We start from the raw sequence: 21,729 nt of genomic DNA on the forward strand, positions 1-21,729 counted from the left end.
ACGTATTTATCTCACAAGGAGGAGATTCATCTGATGGAGGATCTGTGGGTGTTTTAAGGCAGTGGTCAACAACCCCCGGTCCGTGGACAAAATGGTACCGGGCCGCCCAAGGAACTTTAAATTATTTCCATTTTATTTACTGTGTTGTATCTCTCTCGGGTTTGTGCGACTTTCCATAGACGAGAGTTAAAAAGGCATGTCTAAAAACAATTAAATTAAAATTATTCATTTTAATTTAATGTCTAAAAATTTCCTGGTTTCTATTATGAGAAGGTGAATATGAACATGGCTGAAGCTGTTAAAGCCAACTTACAGTACAGAGGTACAGATATTATGGGGAACCGAAATGGTGTCACTTCGCCTTTAGAGAGTCTGAATGCTGCAGAAACATTTTTAACAATTCAATAAAACATTACAGTGTTTAAGACAAAATGTTAATGAGCTCTTTAATAAACATAGGATATATCAGATAAATGATAACAGGACATGTGACTTGTTCAAAATAAACTCTGTGTTACAATGTGTGTCTGGTTTTTGTACAGCTGCTTCCTCAGCTCCAGTCACTGTGGCTTCTCGGGCGCAGTAATAAACCGCAGTGTCCTCTGTCCTCAGACTCTTGGCCTCTAAGTACTGTGTGCTTGCTGAGACGTCTTCTGTAAAGGTGAGCTGGTTCTTCACAGACTCTGCATATGTTGCATCATTATTGCCTGTATCCATCCAGCCAAGCCATTCCAGAGCTTTCCCTGGTTTCTGTCTGATCCAGTGTATGTTGTGGCTTGTCATTGAATATCCGTGTATCTTACAGGAGATCTTCACAGTTTCTCCAGGTCTCTTTACCACAGCAGGAGACTGGTCCAGTCTGATCTCATCACTGCTGACACCTAGCAGATAAAACATAACAAAGATCATCATCAACACAGACAAGATATTCTGAGGGAAGAAATAAACAGTACAGAAGTCTCAGGTACCTTTGGTTAACATTATAACAAAGATGTAATACTGAGTGACCTTCAGCCCCATCATCATGCTCTTTGATTCAGACACAAACGTTTGGTGAACAAGAGGCTGTTTTTTTTATAAAAGGATGAATTTGCATAAACACACTTCAGCTGTTAGATTTCATAGTTTCATGAATCCTTCTCAAAAACAAGCAGCTGCTGCCCCCTACAGGTGCAGATACAGAAGATAATAATGTTCTGTGTGTCAGTAAAAAAAAACTTTCACATGGACCAACAATGAAAATGTACATTTTTTTATCAGCATGGTTTAAAAGAGAGAAAACACTCAGATACAGTATCAGCAGTAACATAGTAAATCATTTGGTTTAACTAATCAGTTAATTGGGAAATCAATATTAGTCTCAATGATTATGACACTGAGCTCTTTTTCTCAGCTTTGTTAACATTTACTTCCACAGTTCTCAATCTGTGAATTTAATTCAATTCAGTGTATTTGTTTAGCACATTTAACAAAAAACATTGTCTCAATACAGCTTTACAAAAGTACCAAACAGAATAAAAATATTAAAGTTTAAAATTAATTATTTATCTATTACGTTTATCACTAATGAGCAAGTCTGAGGTGACGTCGCAAAGAAAAACTCTTTGAGATGATACGAGGAAGAAACCTTGAGAGGAACCAGGTTTAGAAGGGAACCTCATCTTCATTTAGGTGACACTGACAGGAAAATGATAATTGATTGCCTTCACAACAGTTTGTAGTCCGTTTGTCATATTGTAAAATGTAGGCAATTAGATATATTCTGGGAATTAAATAAATATTACATCAGTATAAATGTCTAGACACTGTGGCTTTGTCATGTGTCTGTAGTAAGTCTGTGTTTTTGTACTGATGTCTAAGGGGAAGTATCACTGTGTGTCACGGGCGCAGTAATAAACTGCAGTGTCTTCTGTCCTCATGCTGTTCATCTGCAGATACACCTGCATCTTACTGTTGTCTCTGGAGATGGTGAAGCGGCCCTTAACAGTGCTGGAGTAATATATGCTACTACTACTGTACATCCTTGCAACCCATTCCAGCCCTTTTCCAGGTGCCTGTCTGATCCAAGCCATCCAGTAGTCACCAAAGTTAAATCCAGATCCTGTGCAGGTCAGTTTATGAGACTGATCAGGTTTGATGGTCACTGGATCAGACTCGATCAGTGTCTGACTGCAGGAATCTGAAATAGAAGAATATTTAAATGTAGAAATTAACATTAAAATAGAGCAAAACTAAATATTTTTTAAATGATGTAATAAATTATACTAACATTGAATGAAGATTACTAGAGTAAAGTAACTCAAAACTCTGCCTAGTCCCATCTCAAAGAATTAAAATGATTCCTGCTGCTGTAAATGAACACAAACTGCTGCTATGTTGTTGGGCTGAATGTTTCAGCATAAATGGTTCAAACACAGGATTTGGTTTGCATGACACACCCACTAGAGATATAAAAACATCATGTGTTTCAGACAAAACATTGCTGTGTTGAGTGCAGCTCTGCAGCTGTTAATCACACTCACACCCCGTTTCATCTCCATTTCTATTTAACAATTCAGGAAAATAATTCAGCTGTTTGTTATTATCAATAATGATATGAACGTGTTGTGATGTAATTTCCTGTGAAGGTCAGATTGAAAAGTGCTCTATTTCCAGTTCCCTCAAATTAATCTGAATCTCCACCATGATCCATTAAAATGATAATAATTAGATAAACGATCCTTTATGTAATGTAATAGAGAAATGTTGTGAATTACAAAAATGAACATTGAACATTCTTTACCTATAGACACACACCTGAAATTAGGAACAACAAAGATAACAAAGGGTGACTGAACTGTTTTCCAAACTGCACACTAAGCTTAAAAGGTAAGAACTTTTCAGATGTATGGGAAATGACAGCTTGACCGTTGCCCTGAGCTAAGACAAGATTAGAGAATGACCAGTAGAAGATGCAACACGGACACAGACTTCATGAATCTGAAATAGAAAAATATTCAAAGATATGATTTAATGTAAGAATTAAAATGATTCCTGCTGCTGTAAATGAACACAAACTGTTGCTACGTGGTTGGGTTTGAATGTTTCAGCATAAATGGTTCGAACACAGGATTTCACAGGATGATACACCCACTAGAGATATAAAAACATCCACAGAGCAACAGACGAGCGGAGAAAAAGCTTCCTGTGAGACTCTGGGTGTATTTCATGCTGTCAGCTTCATCACTGCTCCTTACGGATTACATCTTGTGTCTTTTTAGTCCATCACTGTGAATCACGTTAACATCCAGAATAACATTCTACTCTACTTATTGCACATAAACATTCCTACAATTATGCAGAAGTCAATCCCACTGGACAAGGAAGAATGATTCAGTAGACTGCAGGACTCAGTTATACTGTGATGTAGAGCTGACAGGGTTTATTCAGTAGATTTAAAAAGTGCACATTTCAAATGTAATTGTAGTTTAAAATTTAGCACTACAATCTCATCAAATCAACTTACAAACAGTTACCTGATGTTGTCTTCTTTCTCTTCTGAGAAACTCAGAAGGTGAAACATCGAAGTAAGACGCTGTTTCTTCTGCCTCTAACAGTTTTCTGTGCTGGGTTATTTTGGGACTATGTACTTACTATGTAGTTGATCAAATGGTGTGAATTGTGCAGTCTGGAGCCGTATTGTCTTGTCTTCATAAGAATGGAGTCATTCTATGAAACGAGTGCCATTTGGGTCTGCAACATTCGATGAAATGAATAAGGCACAAAAATGTCCCAAAATGTGCTTAAAGTTATTTATTGAAATGTAACACACACACACACACACACACACACACACCACACACACACACACACACATATATATATATATATATATATATATATATATATATACTATATATATATATATATATATATATATATATAAACACTATTCTTATAGAATAACATACTATTTTTAATCATTTTGCATTAGTACATAGCCATTTTCACATGTCCATGTTGACCAACATGACATTTGCATCTAAAATATCACCAAATAAGTTATGTATTTTTGAGAAAAGATATTATTTTCAGAATTATATTTGTGTCCCTTTTCACATAAGATATATTTTATTCAAAATAAACCTTATTTTTTTGTAAATATTTTATGATTTGTGTGTGTCCTTCAATTTGATTTACCACCCCCTCACAATGACTTGTTTTATCAATAAATAATGTACTGTTGCATTAAGTGACATCACAAAGCGGAAGTGACATCATTGGAGCCTTGTTGCCGCCAAGAACAAAAACAGGCAAGTACTGACATTCCTCTACATTCTTTATTTGTTGATTTTTCATGTTAGGCAGCTTCCGTCAAGCTCAAACCAACCACCCTGTCACGCAAGATAAAGAGGGAAAACTATTTTTTATATATTTTTTAACATTATTAATGCAAATAAAATAATATTTCAGATAGAATGCATGTATGCTAGGTGAGAAACTTGACCACATGGGAGACATGCGGCCATTTTGGGATGATATTTACCACCCCGTCACATACCATCCCGTCACATGTTTTATTGTGATGTGGGTGGTAAGGAATGTGACGGGGTGGTTCTGCTTCCCATTTGAATGTGAAGATGTGTGAAATCAAGGATTCTGATATAGATTAATATTTTTTATCTGTTAACTTAACCCTGTTTTGTGACTATGTCACACAATCACTATGTCACTCAATCAACTCTCTCTTTCCCTCACTCTCTCTTTCACTAACTATGTCACTCAATCATTATGTCACTCACTCACTCAAGCACTCAATCACTCACCCGCTCACCCACCCACTCACTATCTGTGTTTAATGAAGAATGTTACATTTGATACATTTGCAGATAGATCTGTCTCCATAATGGCTCCATTAAGCGCTGCTGAGAGACAACGGCGATGCCGTGCACGTCGGGATGCTGATCCTGAGAGGAAGCAAAAATTTGTAGAGAGTGTGCGTCAGAGATGGAGATGGGATGTAGAGCAAGGAAAAAAGAAGAAGATTAGTGATCTAAGTTAGAGAGGTAAGCGTCAGCTGCATAAAAAGTGGAGGAAGCAGAACATGAAGAGAAAAGAGGAAAGCAAGACGAGGTCTAAAAGGTGGTACGTGGTACTTTTTTGAGGGTAGCCTTGGCTTGGGGGCCCCAGTGCCTGTTGGGGGAACCTTGAAAAGAACAGCGGACAAGCTGGTGACCAACGGCCACGACATACCGATGCCCATGAGCTATATAAGGCCCTAACTGAAACATCTACAACTGTTAATTTTTTTTATGTATCATCTGAAGCGCCATCCACAATGAAAACCTACCAAGTAGTCACATCCACTCCAGGAGAAATCCTTTATTGGGAAATAAGTTGCATGTGCTCCACGCAAAAGCAGCTGAGATGTCAATGCTTCACAACACATCATTTTACTTTTAACATGACAGCCCAAAAGGTGCCAACAGAAGCAATTTCTTGGGAAAGTGGAGATCTCATTGGGAAGTGGTGCATGCTTAAATATGACAATGACCTTTATCGTGGGATCATCATGGAGACAGATGAAACGCATGCCCTGGTAAAGTGTATGCACCGTGCAGGTGTCAACAGGTTCTTCTGGCCTCCAAAAGATGACTTGCTGTGGTATCTCTTCGATGATGTGCTCCAGGTGTCTTTGATTCGAAAGTCGTGTGAGCAAGAGGCTGTTTTTTTTTTTATAACAGCGTGAATTTGCATAAACACACTTCAGCTGTTAGATTTCATAGTTTCATGAATCCTTCTAGAAAACAAGCAGCTGCTGCCCCCTACAGGTGCAGATACAAAATATTATAATGTTCTGCTGCCAATGAAAAAACAAAAAACTTTCACATGGACCAACAATGTAAATAAAGAAAGTAGGAATTCAGCATGGTAAACACTCAGATACAGTATCAGCAGTAACATAGTAAATCATTTGGTCTAACCAAATCAATTAATAGGGAAATAATTATTATAATTTTTTTTTACTAGATTTGTGAACATCTAATTCCATAATTCTTAATCAGTTAATTTAATTCACTTTATTTATACAACACAGTTAACAATAGATATTTTCTCAAAGCAGCTCTAAAAGAAAAGAAATATACAATAAAAATTTTAAATTAAAGTTTAAATTTTGTAACATTTTGTGACATCTAGATGCGTAAAAACACACGGACAATTATAATTATAATAATAGCTTAAATTTTGTGTTACACCAACATCCACTTCAGCAATCTGCATAAAAGCTTTGGAATAGATTGGTGTCATATTAGTGATGGATTAACTGTGTATACACTTGTGTTCAGGAAAACAATTTAATTTAATGTTGAGACAAAAAATGAAACCTTATGTAGATATGTTTGAACTACAGAAGTGTCTTAGCTCTGCTAGCTCATATATACCAGACCTCTCTGGGGACATGTGTACTGCAGAGAGAGGAAAATGACCAGGGATGTTTTTGTACAGGGCTTCAGTGAGTTTGTAGTGATGTGTCTCTGGCACAGTAATACACAGCCGTGTCCTCGACCTGAAAGTTTTGTCCTCTTAAATAAACTGTGCTGCTGGATTTGTCCTGGCTGAGACTGATCTTGCTCTTCATCGTGTCTTTGAGATTAGTGCTATCAGTGCTACATAGATATCCGAGCCATTCCAGTGCTTTTCCAGCAGGTTGCCGTATCCAGTTAATACAATAACTCGACACTGAGATCTTACAAGAGATGGAGAACGACTCTCCAGGCTTCACCAGCACAGAGTCTGTCTGAGTGAGCTCCACACCTCCAACACCACCTGTGAATAAGAGCGACAGAACATCATCAAAAGTCATCAAGTCATTTTCACGAAACAGGAATTAAATCTAAAGCCGACACGAAGACGTACAGAATGCAGCTGAAAGCAGCAGCAACACTGATAATGACAGCATTGTTGTTGATATAAAAGTAAAATGAAGTAAAATGCTCAGCTGCTCTCTTCCTCCTCACTACACACACACACACACTCACACAAACCTCCTTAATGTAAGAGACACAAGTGTAGGATTTGCATGAAATGCATCATCATGATCTTGAAGTCTCAGGTTTACTCATTTATACATTAACATTCTTCCTCTTAGAAGAATTGGGCTTAGAGTGAAATGAACAAAACACTAACGTGTCTCTGTGATTAACTGAACTGAACATGTTCAATCAACAATCATCTAAAATGAGCCTCACACGATAAAGTCACAGTTTCTGTGTTCAGAAGGTGTTAGTTACATTTCTAGAACATAGGCTGTGTATTGGGACTATGATGTGTGAATTACAGTGTGTATTGGGACTATGATGTGTGTATTACAGTGTGTATTGGGGCTGTGATGTCTATTAGTTTGTTGGTTTGAGGAACAGTCAGAATCACATTTATCACATTTTTCTACCTGTGGGTTTTTCCAGTGTTTCCTGGAGCACAGAAACAGGGTTTATGTATATTTTCATTGCTGATCATTAGTTTAGGCCACGCCCACTTTAGGGTTATACCCAGGTACATTTGATTCAGTCATGTGAACAAGAGGGTGTTTTTTTTTTCATATCAGGATGAATTTGCTTAAACAACTTTCAGCTGTTTTTATAGTTTTATGAATCCTTCACAAAAACAAGCAGCTGCTGCCCCCTACAGGTGCAGATACAAAATATTCTAATGTTCTTGCTGTCAGCAAAAAAAAAAAAACTTTCACATGGACCAACAATGTAAATAAAGAAAGTAGGAATTCAGAATTGGAGCATTTTTATCAGCATGGTTTAAAAGAGAGAAAACCCTCAGACACAGTATCAGCAGTAACATAGTAAATCATTTGGTTTAACCAAATTATCTACTTCCATAGTTCTTAATCTGTTGATTTAATTACCTTTTTTCCATTCATTTTCTCAAAGCAGCTTTAAAAAAAAGAAAAGAAATGTACAATAAAAAATAAAAAATTTACATTTTTTCTATCATTTTTTGTAACAGACAATGAGCCTTTCATGTGTCAGTAGTAAGTCTGTGTTTTTGTACTGATGTATAAGAGGAAGTATCACTGTGTGTCACGGGCGCAGTAATAAACTGCAGTGTCTTCTGTCCTCATGTTGTTCATCTGCAGATACACCTGCTTCTTACTGTTGTCTCTGGAGATGGTGAAGCGGCCCTGAACAGTACTGGAGTAAAACTTCCTATCACTATCACCCTCAATAATTGCAACAAATTCCAGTCCTTTTCCAGGCGCCTGTCTGATCCAAGCCATCCAGTAGCTACTAATGTCTAATCCAGATGCTGTGCAGATTAGTTTATGAGATTGATCAGGTTTGATGATCACTGGATCAGACTCGATCAGTGTCTGACTGCAGGAATCTGAAATAGAAGAATAGTCAAAGGTAGGAATTAACATTAAAAATGAATGAATGAAAAATATTTGAATCAATTTACAAATAATACTCACATTGAATGAAGATTACTAGAGTAAAGTAACACAAAACTCTGCCTAGTCCCATCTCAAAGAATTAAAATGATTCCTGCTGCTGTAAATGAACACAAACTGCTGCTATGTTGTTGGGCTGAATGTTTCAGCATAAATGGTTCAAACACAGGATTTGGTTTGCATGACACACCCACTAGAGATATAAAAACATCCACAGAGGAACAGACGAGAGGAGAAAAAGCTTCCTGTAAATCTCTGGGTGTGTTTCATGCTGTCAGCTTCATCACTGCTCTTTACTCATTAGATCTCGTCTTCTTTTGAAGCTGAATGTGCAGTAAAAGATGGTCTTGTTTACACAGACGGCTCTCACAACGCATCAAACAACAGTAACTTGGTCCTGAAATGACAATTTCTAATTTCTGCTAAAAGAAATGAAGACCTAGAACTTTATCTAAAACAAGTTCCAACAGAAGCATAAGAGCTCAGTGAAACATAGAGTAAGGAATTAAAGACATAGAGGCATGATGTTCTAGGCAGGGTGATGGGATGCAGTAGCATGTGTGGTTTTGTTCCTCTAAGACCTCTCTCTGTGTTGTGTATTGAATCAACGTTATTGGAGGAATTATTGCATTGTGAGTATATAACAGTGTGTTTGGAATGTAGGGATTCATTACTCAGTACATTACATTAATTGTCCATTTAGGTGAATAAAATACTTCCTAATGATGACCGAGTGACTGAATACATTACCCTGATTATTGTCTCGTGATACTGAATGATTATATGATTAGTTACAGTATATATATCCTTACACCTCTAATTCCAGTAGTTTTGTTCTCTATTAATAAGAGCACATACATTTGTTCTCTTCTGGACTCCTGAACACATAAAACCTGCAGACGCAGACGGGGAAAATGAGCTGCAGTTTATTTACAGAGTCATTTAAAGAAATGGAATATGAACATGTCTGAATCTGAACTTCGGGTGAGCAAGAGGATGTTTTTGTATTATAACAGGGTGAATTTGCATAAACACACTTCAGCTGTTAGATTTCACAGTTTCATGAATCCTTCTTGAAAACAAGCAGCTGCTGCCCCCTACAGGTGATTTTTAATTCCAGGAGTTTGTAGTAGTGATGCTGCAGTAAACATCTACATTTCAGTTTGATCTCTCATCAGATTCTGTGCTGCTGAACAGACTCTGTGTTTCTAAATTCAGGAAGTGAACCATCGACCTGTAGAGTTCCTGCAGCTGGCATCACAATCAAAAATGACATTGTGTGACTGTGTTTTAAAATGCTTTATTTTTTAAAGTGTGACTGAGATGATTTACTAGTTACACTGAGAGGATGTCTGTAACATGTCTCATAAGGTTTTGTAAGAGAAATCCACTATCCAAGTCTGTAGTTTTCAGATTTATTCATACGAGACAATTAGCGTTAGTATTAAGTTGAATGTTATGTATTACTTCATCATGACTGCTACTGCATGTCCTTGAATATACAGAATTTTCAATATTTTATTTAATTTATTTTTTCTTGTTGAAATTAGCAACCACATAAATGTCTGCAATACAATGTTCAGTCTTCAGTCAGGTCTTTGTCAAATGTTCATCATTGACATGACCAAATGTAGACTGTATGGTGCTCATCACAGCATGACCCTGGTTGTTGTACAGCTGTATCTGTAATCTGAATGACTGTGGCTCTCGGGCACAGTAATACACAGCTGTGTCCTCAGTCTGAAAGTTTTGCCCCTTTAAAAACACTGTGCTGCTGGAAACGTCTGCAGAGAAACTGATTTTGTTCTTGAGTGAGTCCTTTACAGAAGAGCTGCTGCTACATACATATCCGATATATTCCATAGTCTTAGATGGTGTTTGTCGAATCCAGCGTGGACAGTTGCTGGATATTGTAAACCCAGAGAATTTACAGGAGATGGTAAAAACCTCTCCAGGTCGCACCACTATATTATCTGACTGAGTAAATTCAACCGAATCCACACCTGTAAAGAGCAACACAGAATGAAATGCTTTGTTTTACAAAACAAATTCTCTTTCATATCCATAAGTGATGCACAATGAAATAAAAAAGTTATTTTAGCGAGTGAAAACTGTACTTACATGACACAGCTGTCAGAAACAGCAGGAGGCAGATGGAGCTCATGGTGATTTGATTAGCACCAGGTACGGCTACTGATCCAGAATCTCCACAGTTCAGAGAGCTTTTTATTACGTCTCTGTTCCTGACTTGATGAGAAAAAGAGAGAGGAGGGAGGAGACAGACTTACTGTACATGCAAATTTCTCATATTGTGTTGTAATTGCAAGCACCATCCTCTTTCATTCACATTCACAGAAGAGGACTTGCAGTCTCTGCTCACTTTAGTCAACAATTTGAAATTTTGCCTACTCCATACACACCTAACTGAAATGATATAGTATAAATTTATACAGTCTCCAACTTCTTACTATCAATTGGTATGATTTTCTCCTTATCTCTATAATATTTATAATTTCCTACAATTATGTGGAAGTGAATCCCACTGGACAAGGAACAATTACTCAGTGGACTGCAGGACAGTAATCTGGTCATGAACAATCTTAATCATATCTCAATTATAATGTGATGTAGAGATGTCAGTGTTTTTTTTTTCTTGATTTAAAAAGTATACATTTAAAAAATCTAATTGTGGTATAAAATTTAGCACTACAATCTCATCAAATCAACTGACAGAAAGCTAGCTGATGTCATCTTCTTACACTTCTGAGAAACTTAGAAGGTGAAAAATGGATGTAAAATAGATGTAAAAATCTCCTCATCTCACGAACATCTCTAATCTGTGATTATTAATTTATAATATTTGGAACATTGAGAGACATTCTCATGTTAATTTATGTGAAGTGAGAACACACTCTTCATATCAGCATATTCAGTAAGGAGTAAAACACATGGGGTGTGTTGTTATAGTACAATAATCAGGATGTCAGGAATTGTAGATGTGGTGGATGCAGTTGCTGATAATTTATTGTGTAAAATAGAAACAAAACCCATGAAATTGTGTAATAATGCACCCTTTGGTTCTACTGTAACATGAAATTACTGCTTCAAAAATTAATGGTACTGATTACTATGATTACTTATACAGCAGCAGTCTGTGAACGGTTCCGACTCATTTATTAATTAAAGAAGAATATGGTGAACCAAGCCCGTAGGCAGGGGGTGTTTTGGGTGGTTCGAACGAACCCCCCATCGCTGCCAAAGGTCCAGAATTTAAGTCGTTTTTTTTTTTCATGTGAATATTGTCATCATTGTTTTAATCAATGCTTGTGACAAATCTTCTGGGTTGCTGTTTCAAATTATACATTATGATACATTATTGTAGCTCTACATGTGTGTGTGTGTGCCTCTGAATGATGGGGGGAGGGGTCTCCTGCGTCTTTATTCCTCTGAGAACTTCAAAGCAGACCGCTTAAGGTAAATTATCTGGAATGATTAGTGTATTGATTGGTTACATAATTTATTTGGTTATTTTTGGTAATTTCATGACTTGCCAACTGGCAACGTAACTGTTACCTCCTAGGGAGGTAATTTTATTACCATTACAGTACCAAATCACTATGTCACCACCACGGTCTCCTAACGCGGTGAGATAACCAAGTACGGTCCAGTTACTTACTATTTTGTTAATTTCATAACTTACCGGCAATGTAACTGTTACGTCCCAGGGAGGTAATTTTTTTTACTATTACACTTATATTCATTTCCTTTTCTATTTATGTTAGCTTGTTAAAACTTTTCAGTCTCAAAGTTTCCCTTAAATAAGTCAAAATAGATTAAATACACCATGTGAGTTGCTCTTTACATGAGAAACATGTAACATATTCTCCAAATTGCACCCAAGAAGATTGGAACTGACCAGTGTTCATAAGTGTCAAGACAAATACAGCAACAAGCAAAGAGGCATTGACAGAGATTATTATTATCATTAATACTTCAGTAAAGTCTATTAAATCTAATCTGTTGTTAGTGTGGTCTTTAAACTTATGAACTGTGAATGGACTGACAAAGGTGGTACATGAGGAAGCAAAGGTGGTACATGAGGACAACAATGCAGTAAATAATTTAGGTGCATCAAAAAGCGTGTTCGTTAAGATACCAGCAGACAAGCTAATCCAGGGAGTTTGGGCATTAAAGGTAACAAAAAAAAAAAAGTATTTGAACCTCATAATTAAATACAAAAGGAGGAGAAAAACTGCAAAAATGTCCACTTTTTGAAAAAAGACCCCCCTTGAATAGGCTAGCTACGGCCCTGTGAACTCTTTTTACGTTTATACTTACAGTTACTGTTGTAGAACTTTTGTGAAATGTATGTATTCCATAATCATTAAATGTCGACTATTTTTCTGTCAATGTTATTTATTTCCCTCGTTGTTCCTCTGTAAGAATTTGATTATAAGAGACAGTCTCAGTGTTCATTGTCTCACAGAATTACATAGAAATTGTGGAGTATCTAGATCTGACTGAGGATATGAGAATATGTTGTACTTTAATGAAACCTACAATGTTACAGTATATTTGTTAAGCCTTCGCACCACCTGCAGATCTTGTGAAAATGCCCCGTATATTGTATGCATTTGTTTCCTCTCCCACATTTGGGGAAAGATTTTGGATGACACATTAACATGTTTGTACCACTATGTTGTCTAGCACAATAAATAAAAAGCAGAATCCTGGGCACTCAAACCATTCAAACCAGAATTAATCTGAAATGTGTTTAAATAATGAGGATGAGATTCAACTGATGGAAGAAATGTGAATCATATGTAGGAACAGCCATCAAGAATTATATACAAAATGTACCTTTAAGGATTATGAAATTAAAACATAAGAATATTTTTACAATATTATTATTATTAATCAGACACAACAATATATAATGTTCAGAATTGTGATATTATAATAGTCGTTATGATTTAAACAAATATCTAGCTTGAAACTTTCTGTGATAATCCGCAGGATTATTGTTTTTGATTTAGACTCAGCTAGATCAGTGTTGTGTCTTGTGTCACACTGAATGAGGAGTTTTTGTACAGGGATGTTGTTTATTCCTCTCACTGTGAGGTTCACGAGCGCAGTAATACACAGCTGTGTCTTCAGTCTGCATGTTCTGTCCTGTTAATGTCACTGTGCTGCTGGACGTGTCTCTGGAAACCTGAAACCTGCTTTTCAGTTTTTCATTGTAGCCAGTGACTCCACCACCACATATCCTTCCGATCCATTCCAGAGTTTTTCCTGCAGGTTGTCGTATCCAGTGTGTACAGTAGCTGCTATCAGTTACTGAATATCCAGACACTTTACAGGTCAGAGTCAGTGACTGACCAGGAGTTAATACTGTGGATCCGGTCTGGATCAGCTCAACACTGTGAACACCTGTTAAAGAAAAGTTATTTTAATGATGTAAAAGCAAAAAGCTTTAAGGAACCAAAACTGTATTACATGTCAAATGTAAAAACACTTACAGTGTACGGCTGCCAGCAGCAGCAGCAGTAGGGATGTAGAGATCATGGTGTGTGTTGGAGCAGAAGAAGTAAAAGCTCTTGGTCTTTGTTGCTTAAATATATAACAGAGAAGGACATTTGCATAGAGACACTCCTTATCTTAGGGTCAAAATAGGATGGATTCTTATATGTACATAAATATAAATGAGAAAACCTCCTGTGAAAAACCTCCTGAGAAAACCGTCTGTGTGTGTCCGAATAAGAAAACTCACAGAAATTAGTATTCATTTAGAACAGGAAACTTTATTTCTATTCATTTATCATTCTGTTTAATTTAGAACCTTACATTATAACAGCATTATAAAATACATCTTGTCATGTTACTGAGAAACCTCACAACCACAGGAGGATGTAGTTACATAAATTATAGTGTTTTTATTTGTCCAACCTGTGTTTAACAACCCAAATAACTAATATATTTATATAATAACTAATCACACATTATGGAAAGAGTGAAAAAGAAGAGAAAATGTAGATATTTGTCTGATAATGACTGATACTGAATGAGTCTCATACAGAATGCAGTTTGTGGATTCACTTTTTTCACTTTATTTGTTGAGCTCTGCTGCCTCCTTCAGTTGTTTCAGTTATTGAAGCTCAGACTATGAGAACAGACTGTGTGTTAAACACAACACACTGCTGGAAACATGCTGTATTATTCCTGAATCCACTCATTAAACACTGATTCCAACTGCTGGTTAGAAATCCTGTAAAATGAAGGGATTAATAATGGTTCAGAATGAAGACTCTTTCAATAATGTTTTCTTATTTTATTTAAAAATGACTTTGTGTGACTGTGTTTTAAAATGCTGCAAACGATTCTGACTTCATTCCAGTGGAAAAAAGTAAAAGTGTGACTGAGATGATTTATTAGTTACACTGAGAGGATGTCTGTAACATGTCTCATAAGGTTTTTGTAAGAGGAATCCACTATTCTGTCTCACTGTGTGAGACGAGCGCAGTAATACACAGCTGTGTCTTCAGTCTGCATGTTCTGTCCTCCAATTGTTATTGTGTTAGTAGAAGTGTCTCTGGAGATGCTGAACTTATTTTTCAGTTTCTCACTGTAAGCTGTACCCCCACCACTCCAGCTGATGTATCCAATCCACTCCAGTGCTTTTCCTGCAGGTTGTCGAATCCAAGCTGTAGTGTAGCTCGTAACTGAATATGAAACCTTGCACTGGATGGAGAGACTCTGGCCTGGCTGGACTGTCATGGAAGCAGGCTGAGTCAGTTCCTCACCATGCACATCTGTGGAGGAAAACACATGGCGATATCTCACACAATATCTGCTGCACCTTTATTCTTCATCTAGTAAATGAATGAATTTGATAAAGCACTCACAAGAAGCAACTGCCAGCAGGAGCAGTAGAGATGTAGAGAACATGGTGTGTGTTGTTTGGACTGGAGTCTTCTCTGTTCTCCAAAGTTTAACAGACACCATCACATCATATAAATAGAGTGAGATCCAGCTCTGACACTTGGATTTGTTTATCTGCTGATGATGGGAGGAGAATGTATCTGAAATGTATTTAAAGGAGGATGTGTGGGTTTATAAACTCTTTCTCTTTCAACTCTTTTTCTTCAATTTTCATGCTTACAATTGATTTTACAATTATGATTTACATCATTCAACTGCCACCATGATCATAAAGAATGAGTGAAGTTTTTATTTCTGAACTGTGTGTATTTACAAATGATAAGTAGTTTATGCTAATAAGCATGTTATACAAGTTATAAAACACTTGTGGGTGTGATGTAATACCGTTATATTAAATAGAAAGTACACACTATTGAATTCTTTGGTAATTCAAATTCTTGACAATTTACCTTATAACACTTTCCAGATTGATAGACAAATTCTCTAAGATAACTGCTGACGTATTTCATTCTTGCTGTTATTTTAACACACACCTGAATGCTCCAGCAAAGCAAACTGACAAACCTCTGTTTTTATAGAGATATTATAAGTCACATTTGCTAGTGATCAATTATTCAATAGCATTTTATTAGCATCACCTGGCTTCTACTTACCCTCTTAATTCCTGTGGAAGCAGTGAGGATGTACTTAGTTTTTCACATGTTTTACATATACTTCTTCATATTAGATGCATTTATGTTAAATAAATAATGACATGATGTTATACTGTATGTCATTTGTTTTTGTTCATCTGAGGATTTATTACCTAATTTGAAGACCTGCTAAACACTGGATGAACTTTTATTATATCTAAACAGTTAAACTCGGATAAGCGGTAGAAAGTGAGAGTGAGTGAGTGAGTGAGTAAATAGTTAAACCAGGAATTCAAGAGGGTGCACTTTCTTTTTCATATGAGTGCAAATACAGCATATTGAGAAGTGAATTAAAAATCTTTCATCAGTATAAATGTCCAGACAATGTTCAGAACAGTCCAGTAAAAGTCAACAAGTTGAAGCATGTAAGTCAGAGACACTGTAAACATTTTGGTTCTTTCACCTCCATGAATCTGAAAATGTGGGTTTGTCATGTGTCTATATTAAGTCTGTGTTTTTGTACTGATGTCTAAGGGGAAGTATCACTGTGTGGTTCACGGACGCAGTAATAAACTGCAGTGTCTTTTGTCCTCACGTTCATCTGCAGATACACCTGCTTCTTACTGTTGTCTCTGGAGATGGTGAAGCGGTCCTGAACAAGTGCTGGAGTAATATATTCTACTACTGCCACTTGAGATCCATGCAACCCATTTCAGCCCTTTTCCAGGCGCCTGTCTGATCCAACCCATATGTGAGCCACCAAAGTTAAATCCAGATGCTGTGCAGGTCAATTTATGAGACTGATCAGGTTTGATGATCACTGGATCAGACTCGATCAGTGTCTGACTGCAGGAATCTGAAATAGAAAAATAGTCAAAGGTAGGAGTTAACATTAAAACTAGAACAAAACTAAATATTTTTTAAGTGATGTAATAAATAATACTAACATTGAATGAAGATTGCTAGAGTAAAGTAACACAAAACTCTGCCTAGTCCCATCTCAAAGAATTAAAATGATTCCTGCTGCTGTAAATGAACACAAACTGCTGCTATGTTGTTGGGCTGAATGTTTCAGCATAAATGGTTCAAACACAGGATTTGGTTTGCATGACACACCCACTAGAGATATAAAAACATCATGTGTTTCAGACAAAACATTGCTGTGTTGAGTGCAGCTCTGCAGCTGTTAATCACACTCACACCCGGTTTCATCTCCATATCAATTTAATGTGGAAAATAATTCAGCTGTTTGTTATTATTAATAATGATATGAACGTGTTGTGATGTAATTAACGCTTTCCTGAACTACACTGAACATTATAATCAAACCGTGTAACCGAACATGACGTTCATTCTGGTATAGGCTGAAACCCTCTAGAGGCTTTGTCTGACGAATCCAGAGAGAACCCAGATAGCAATTACGTTTGGGCCACATGTGGGTATTATCTGGCACATATGGCCTAGATGTGGCGTGGCTATACAGATATGGGCCAAATTGTGGCCATATTTGTTTTGCCATAACTTTAAAATTGGTGGGAAATGCTCTCTTGATTCACAACACATTTTGAGGTATATGGCCCAGATAACAACGAACACATGAGAACCATATGTGGTTGAGCTATGGCAAACAGAGTTCCACGGCAGACATCCTCCGTCCCACACCTCAGGTTGCTATGCATCTTCCCTCCTATTAGTGGAGTGAGACTACGGCGCGAATGTGACTGAGACTCGGACAGTGGGCGGCATTTCTGCTTTCCTCACGACTGTGTAAGCTACGTTCAGGTAAGTGATTAGCACTTTACAGTCATATAATTGAAATATGCAGTATTATGTGTCAATATTGCATGTTATTAAGCGTTTAGTTATTAGTTTAATTGAGGAAGGGGTCAAATTAGCTAATATTTTCCTCAGTTTAACAGTTTAATGTACGCTAGGGCTCCGCTGGTTTGGCGTTTTAAATTCCGATGTTTTTTTTTTTTAGCTATAAATCAACAGTACTTAAGTAAAGTTGGCCGCATATTCACAGATTGGAGTTTCCCAAGTCAATAACTCCTGAGCTAAACGCTGTTACTACACAAATAACACCTCTTTTCTATCGTAGTAATGTAGAGACCTGCTACAACCCAATTTTCCTCAAAATCAGCTTTCCTCCGCGGTGGACAAAATACATGTCTCCAAGGGCGTCGATTTGGGTAGGGACGGTAGGGACATGTCCCTACCAATATCCAGGGAACACTCAATTGTCCCTAGCAATAATTCGACCAAGCCTATATATATTTATATATAACCACTGATATCCGTCTGTGTCTTGTGCTTTTTTACTTATTTCATTTAACATCTATCCAGGAATCATTAAATGAGATGAAAATATTTTACTACGGTGTTCTGTAAAAAATAGCGCAACTAGTGGAACACAAACGGTTAACAGATTTACCCTCTGCAATGAATCCCGCCTCTGTAACTACCCTCTCTAAAATGATTGGCCTTTGCCTTTTTTGAGTCCCGCCTCACTAACCCACGTCGCTGTTTGATTGGCTTTGTCTTTCTCGCTAATGTGTTGAGGTCGGCTGCAGTTATATTCCGTTGTATGAAGCAATATGCAACGTGATTATGCAGGCTACCGGTATGTGTAAGAAAGTATTCTTATAACAACAGTTTTATGCCTAAAATACGGGCAATGTTGTCCCCACCAATGTCAAATAAATAATGTCCCCACCAATGTCAAAATCAAACTTTCGCCATTGCATGTCTCTATGTGCGAACCAAGGGACCGTCTACAAAGTGCAAAACCCGAAAAGCGAATACTAAAAACAGTCAACTTGGGAGAAATGTCTTTTTGTATCAATTTTATGTTTTTTTTATATGAAAATATTTCCCCCAAAAGTAAAACACATTTCCCCCAAGTAAGTGTTGTAGTATAACTATCAGGACATCAGTGATGTGTGAGCTGAATTTGGTGACAGTACAGTTTATTACGGTGGTTATTGACTGTTCTTTAGTATTCGCTTTTCGGGATTTGCACTTTGCAGACGGTCCCTTGGAATCTCTCCCCTGCACTGAAAGTCATGCATGTCTTTTTTAAAGCAGAATACATCCAGTGTAAATTTTAACCAGTTGGTGAAAAGAATTCTAAAAACAAAACCTAAATAATTTGTCATAAGAAATGATGGTATTATTATGGCCAACATATTGAAAAATACAATTTGCAATTTGGAATTTTTTTTTTGGTCAATCAGAGGTGGTTAATTATTGCAATTAAAATATTAAAGGAGGAAATTTATATTAAATGACTTTTTTCCCCCCATTATCCTCCAGCTCTAACTTCCATATTGTATTGCTGCTAGCATTATTTAAATTCATCTTTATTGCAGAGACCGAGAGGGGGGTAGGGGGGAGCGAATGAAGAAACTCGAGGCCCAACAACACACTGCCGACCCTCATTAGGCACATCAAAACTCAATTTCTCAATTTAATTTCTCTGTACAAGTTAATCTGTTTTTTTTTGTATTTTTTTCTGTGAATATTACTCTGAGTTGAATACATTCTTAAATATATTCTTATGTTTACTCTTAAAGCCATATTTGGGCCACATTAAATTGTATTATTTGTCTCATGTTTGGTGGATTTATGGCACTGCTTTGGTTCAGTTCTTTCAAAGAAGAGGTGCGCCATATTTGGGCCAAATAAAATTACATTTGGTTCATGCTTGGTGGACTTGTGGCACTGCTTTGGTTCAGTTTTGGCAAAGAAGAGGTGTGCCATATTTGGGCCACATAAATTACATTACCCAGTGGTGTAGTCTACGTGATACGCAGGTATACGCCGTATACCCACTAGGAAACGCCAAGGATTTCCGTATACCCACTTAAAAAGCGTGAGGATACGTAACAATATCGTTTTGTGACAGAACTTTCATTCATAAATTCACCCCGTCTGTGTTGCGAACACAGACTGTGATTGCGATTGCGAATCACTAACGTTTTTGGACCATTGGGGCTTCCGTGGCCTGTGACCTGATCTAACGTCACCTACCAAGGAGGAAAATCAGTTGCTTGGCAGTGATTTTTTGGTGCAAATTAGAACTAACTAATGTAAAAGAAGATATGAAACAAAAGCAGACCCAAACTGCACTCTGAGTATTTTCAGAAGCCTGCGCCTAAAGCTACAGCAGCTTCGGGTGACATTTCACCAACAGCCCTAGTACAAATGTATTTGGAAAGCTTTGTAAACTACAATTCATTCAGTTCGTAATATTCTGCAATGAAAGAGTGTTGGTGATAAAACTGAACAAATGTTTACTGTTCACTCTTAAATGTACATTGAAAATTGACAGCTGATAAAACCTGTGCTCCAGGTCTCATATTCATATAACATTTAAGGCTAAATGTAGCTCTTAAAGGTATAAAGTTCACCCAAAAATGAAAATTGTGTTATTTCCTCACCCTCGATTTGTACCAAAACTGTATGATCAGATCAGATGTTGGTAATCAGACAGCACCCATTGACTTTCATAGTCTATATTTTTTCCTACTGTGAAAGTATGGAATAAAAACACTGCCAATAATAATCGTACGTAATTCAAAGCATTTGTGTGTAAATTTTAATTTTGCGGAGTTGGATCCCAAAATCTACGGCCACGACAGTTTACAGATACGAGATTTTGCTTGTTTGTTCAAATACAACTCCAAAATGTACGACTATGAAAGTTTACACGAGCTGAGAAGATTCTAGATCAGGTGTTTTTAAATCCTAAAGAAGATTTGTAATCTCTAGTGAGCAGAAGAGAAAGCTGAAATCTAATATCACAACAGCTAGATGTTTAAACTATTCTTTATTCTTCTTCTTCTTTCTTAATCAGAAGTCTAAAATAATCTGCTTCAAGAAATGGAATCAGGAGTGAAGCAGGTGACCCGTCTTCTCTAAATTGCCCCTCGGTGTGAATGAGTGTGTGAATGTGTAACATGACCAGAATGTACGCTCAGTGTTCCTGGGATGGACTCTGGAGCCTGCACTCTGACCCAATAAAACACTTCCTAATGATGACCGAGTGACTGAATACATTACCCTGATTATTGTCTCGTGATACTGAATGATTATATGATTAGTTACAGTATATATATCCTTACACCTCTAATTCCAGTAGTTTTGTTCTCTATTAATAAGAGCACAGACATTTGTTCTCTTCTGGACTCCTGAACACATAAAACCTGCAGACGCAGACGGGGAAAATGAGCTGCAGTTTATTTACAGAGTCATTTAAAGAACCGGAATATGAACATGTCTGAATCTGAACTTCGTGTGAGCAAGAGGATGATTTTGTATTATAACAGGGTGAATTTGCATAAACACACTTCAGCTGTTAGATTTCACAGTTTCATGAATCCTTCTTGAAAACAAGCAGCTGCTGCCCCCTACAGGTGATTTTTAATTCCAGGAGTTTGTAGTAGTGATGCTGCAGTAAACATCTACATTTCAGTTTGATCTCTCATCAGATTCTGTGCTGCTGAACAGACTGTGTTTCTAAATTCAGGAAATGAACCATCGACCTGTAGTGTTCCTGCAGCTGGCATCACAATCAGGAGGAATAAAAGCATGAATAGTACAGTATATTGTCCCAACTAGTCATCACAATCATTGTCCTAGAGCTGATTTACCTCCAGTCAAATAAGTAAAGATGTCATAATGTAAGTGTGATACATAACGTGGATTATTGTT

At 37.0% G+C, this 21,729-nt stretch overlaps 1 long non-coding RNA gene and 6 gene segments (V, D, J or C); 2 read left to right on the forward strand and 5 right to left on the reverse strand.

The window, feature by feature from the left end:
• LOC125138738 overlaps window positions 1-21,729 on the forward strand; it is a 345,797-nt gene that overhangs the window by 254,686 nt on the left and 69,382 nt on the right.
• Window positions 1-21,729, forward strand: part of LOC125138740 — an 84,061-nt gene that overhangs the window by 1,679 nt on the left and 60,653 nt on the right.
• On the reverse strand, window positions 451-1,077 carry LOC125138739. The segment is given in 2 exon segments: window positions 451-881; window positions 969-1,077. Coding segments are annotated over 2 exon segments (474 nt in total).
• On the reverse strand, window positions 6,476-7,038 carry LOC125138806. The segment is given in 2 exon segments: window positions 6,476-6,807; window positions 6,898-7,038. Coding segments are annotated over 2 exon segments (360 nt in total).
• On the reverse strand, window positions 8,045-8,532 carry LOC125138793. The segment is given in 2 exon segments: window positions 8,045-8,376; window positions 8,465-8,532. Coding segments are annotated over 2 exon segments (366 nt in total).
• On the reverse strand, window positions 9,960-10,691 carry LOC125138743. The segment is given in 2 exon segments: window positions 9,960-10,446; window positions 10,565-10,691. Coding segments are annotated over 2 exon segments (456 nt in total).
• On the reverse strand, window positions 16,149-17,024 carry LOC125138823. Its single transcript, XR_007137952.1, has 2 exons — window positions 16,962-17,024; window positions 16,149-16,870 (listed from the first exon to the last, which is right to left on the reverse strand). It is a non-coding gene; the product is annotated as an uncharacterized LOC125138823 (long non-coding RNA).

This window comes from Tachysurus fulvidraco, chromosome 15 (assembly GCF_022655615.1).
Source record: "Tachysurus fulvidraco isolate hzauxx_2018 chromosome 15, HZAU_PFXX_2.0, whole genome shotgun sequence".
In the NCBI taxonomy this organism is placed as follows: domain Eukaryota; kingdom Metazoa; phylum Chordata; class Actinopteri; order Siluriformes; family Bagridae; genus Tachysurus; species Tachysurus fulvidraco.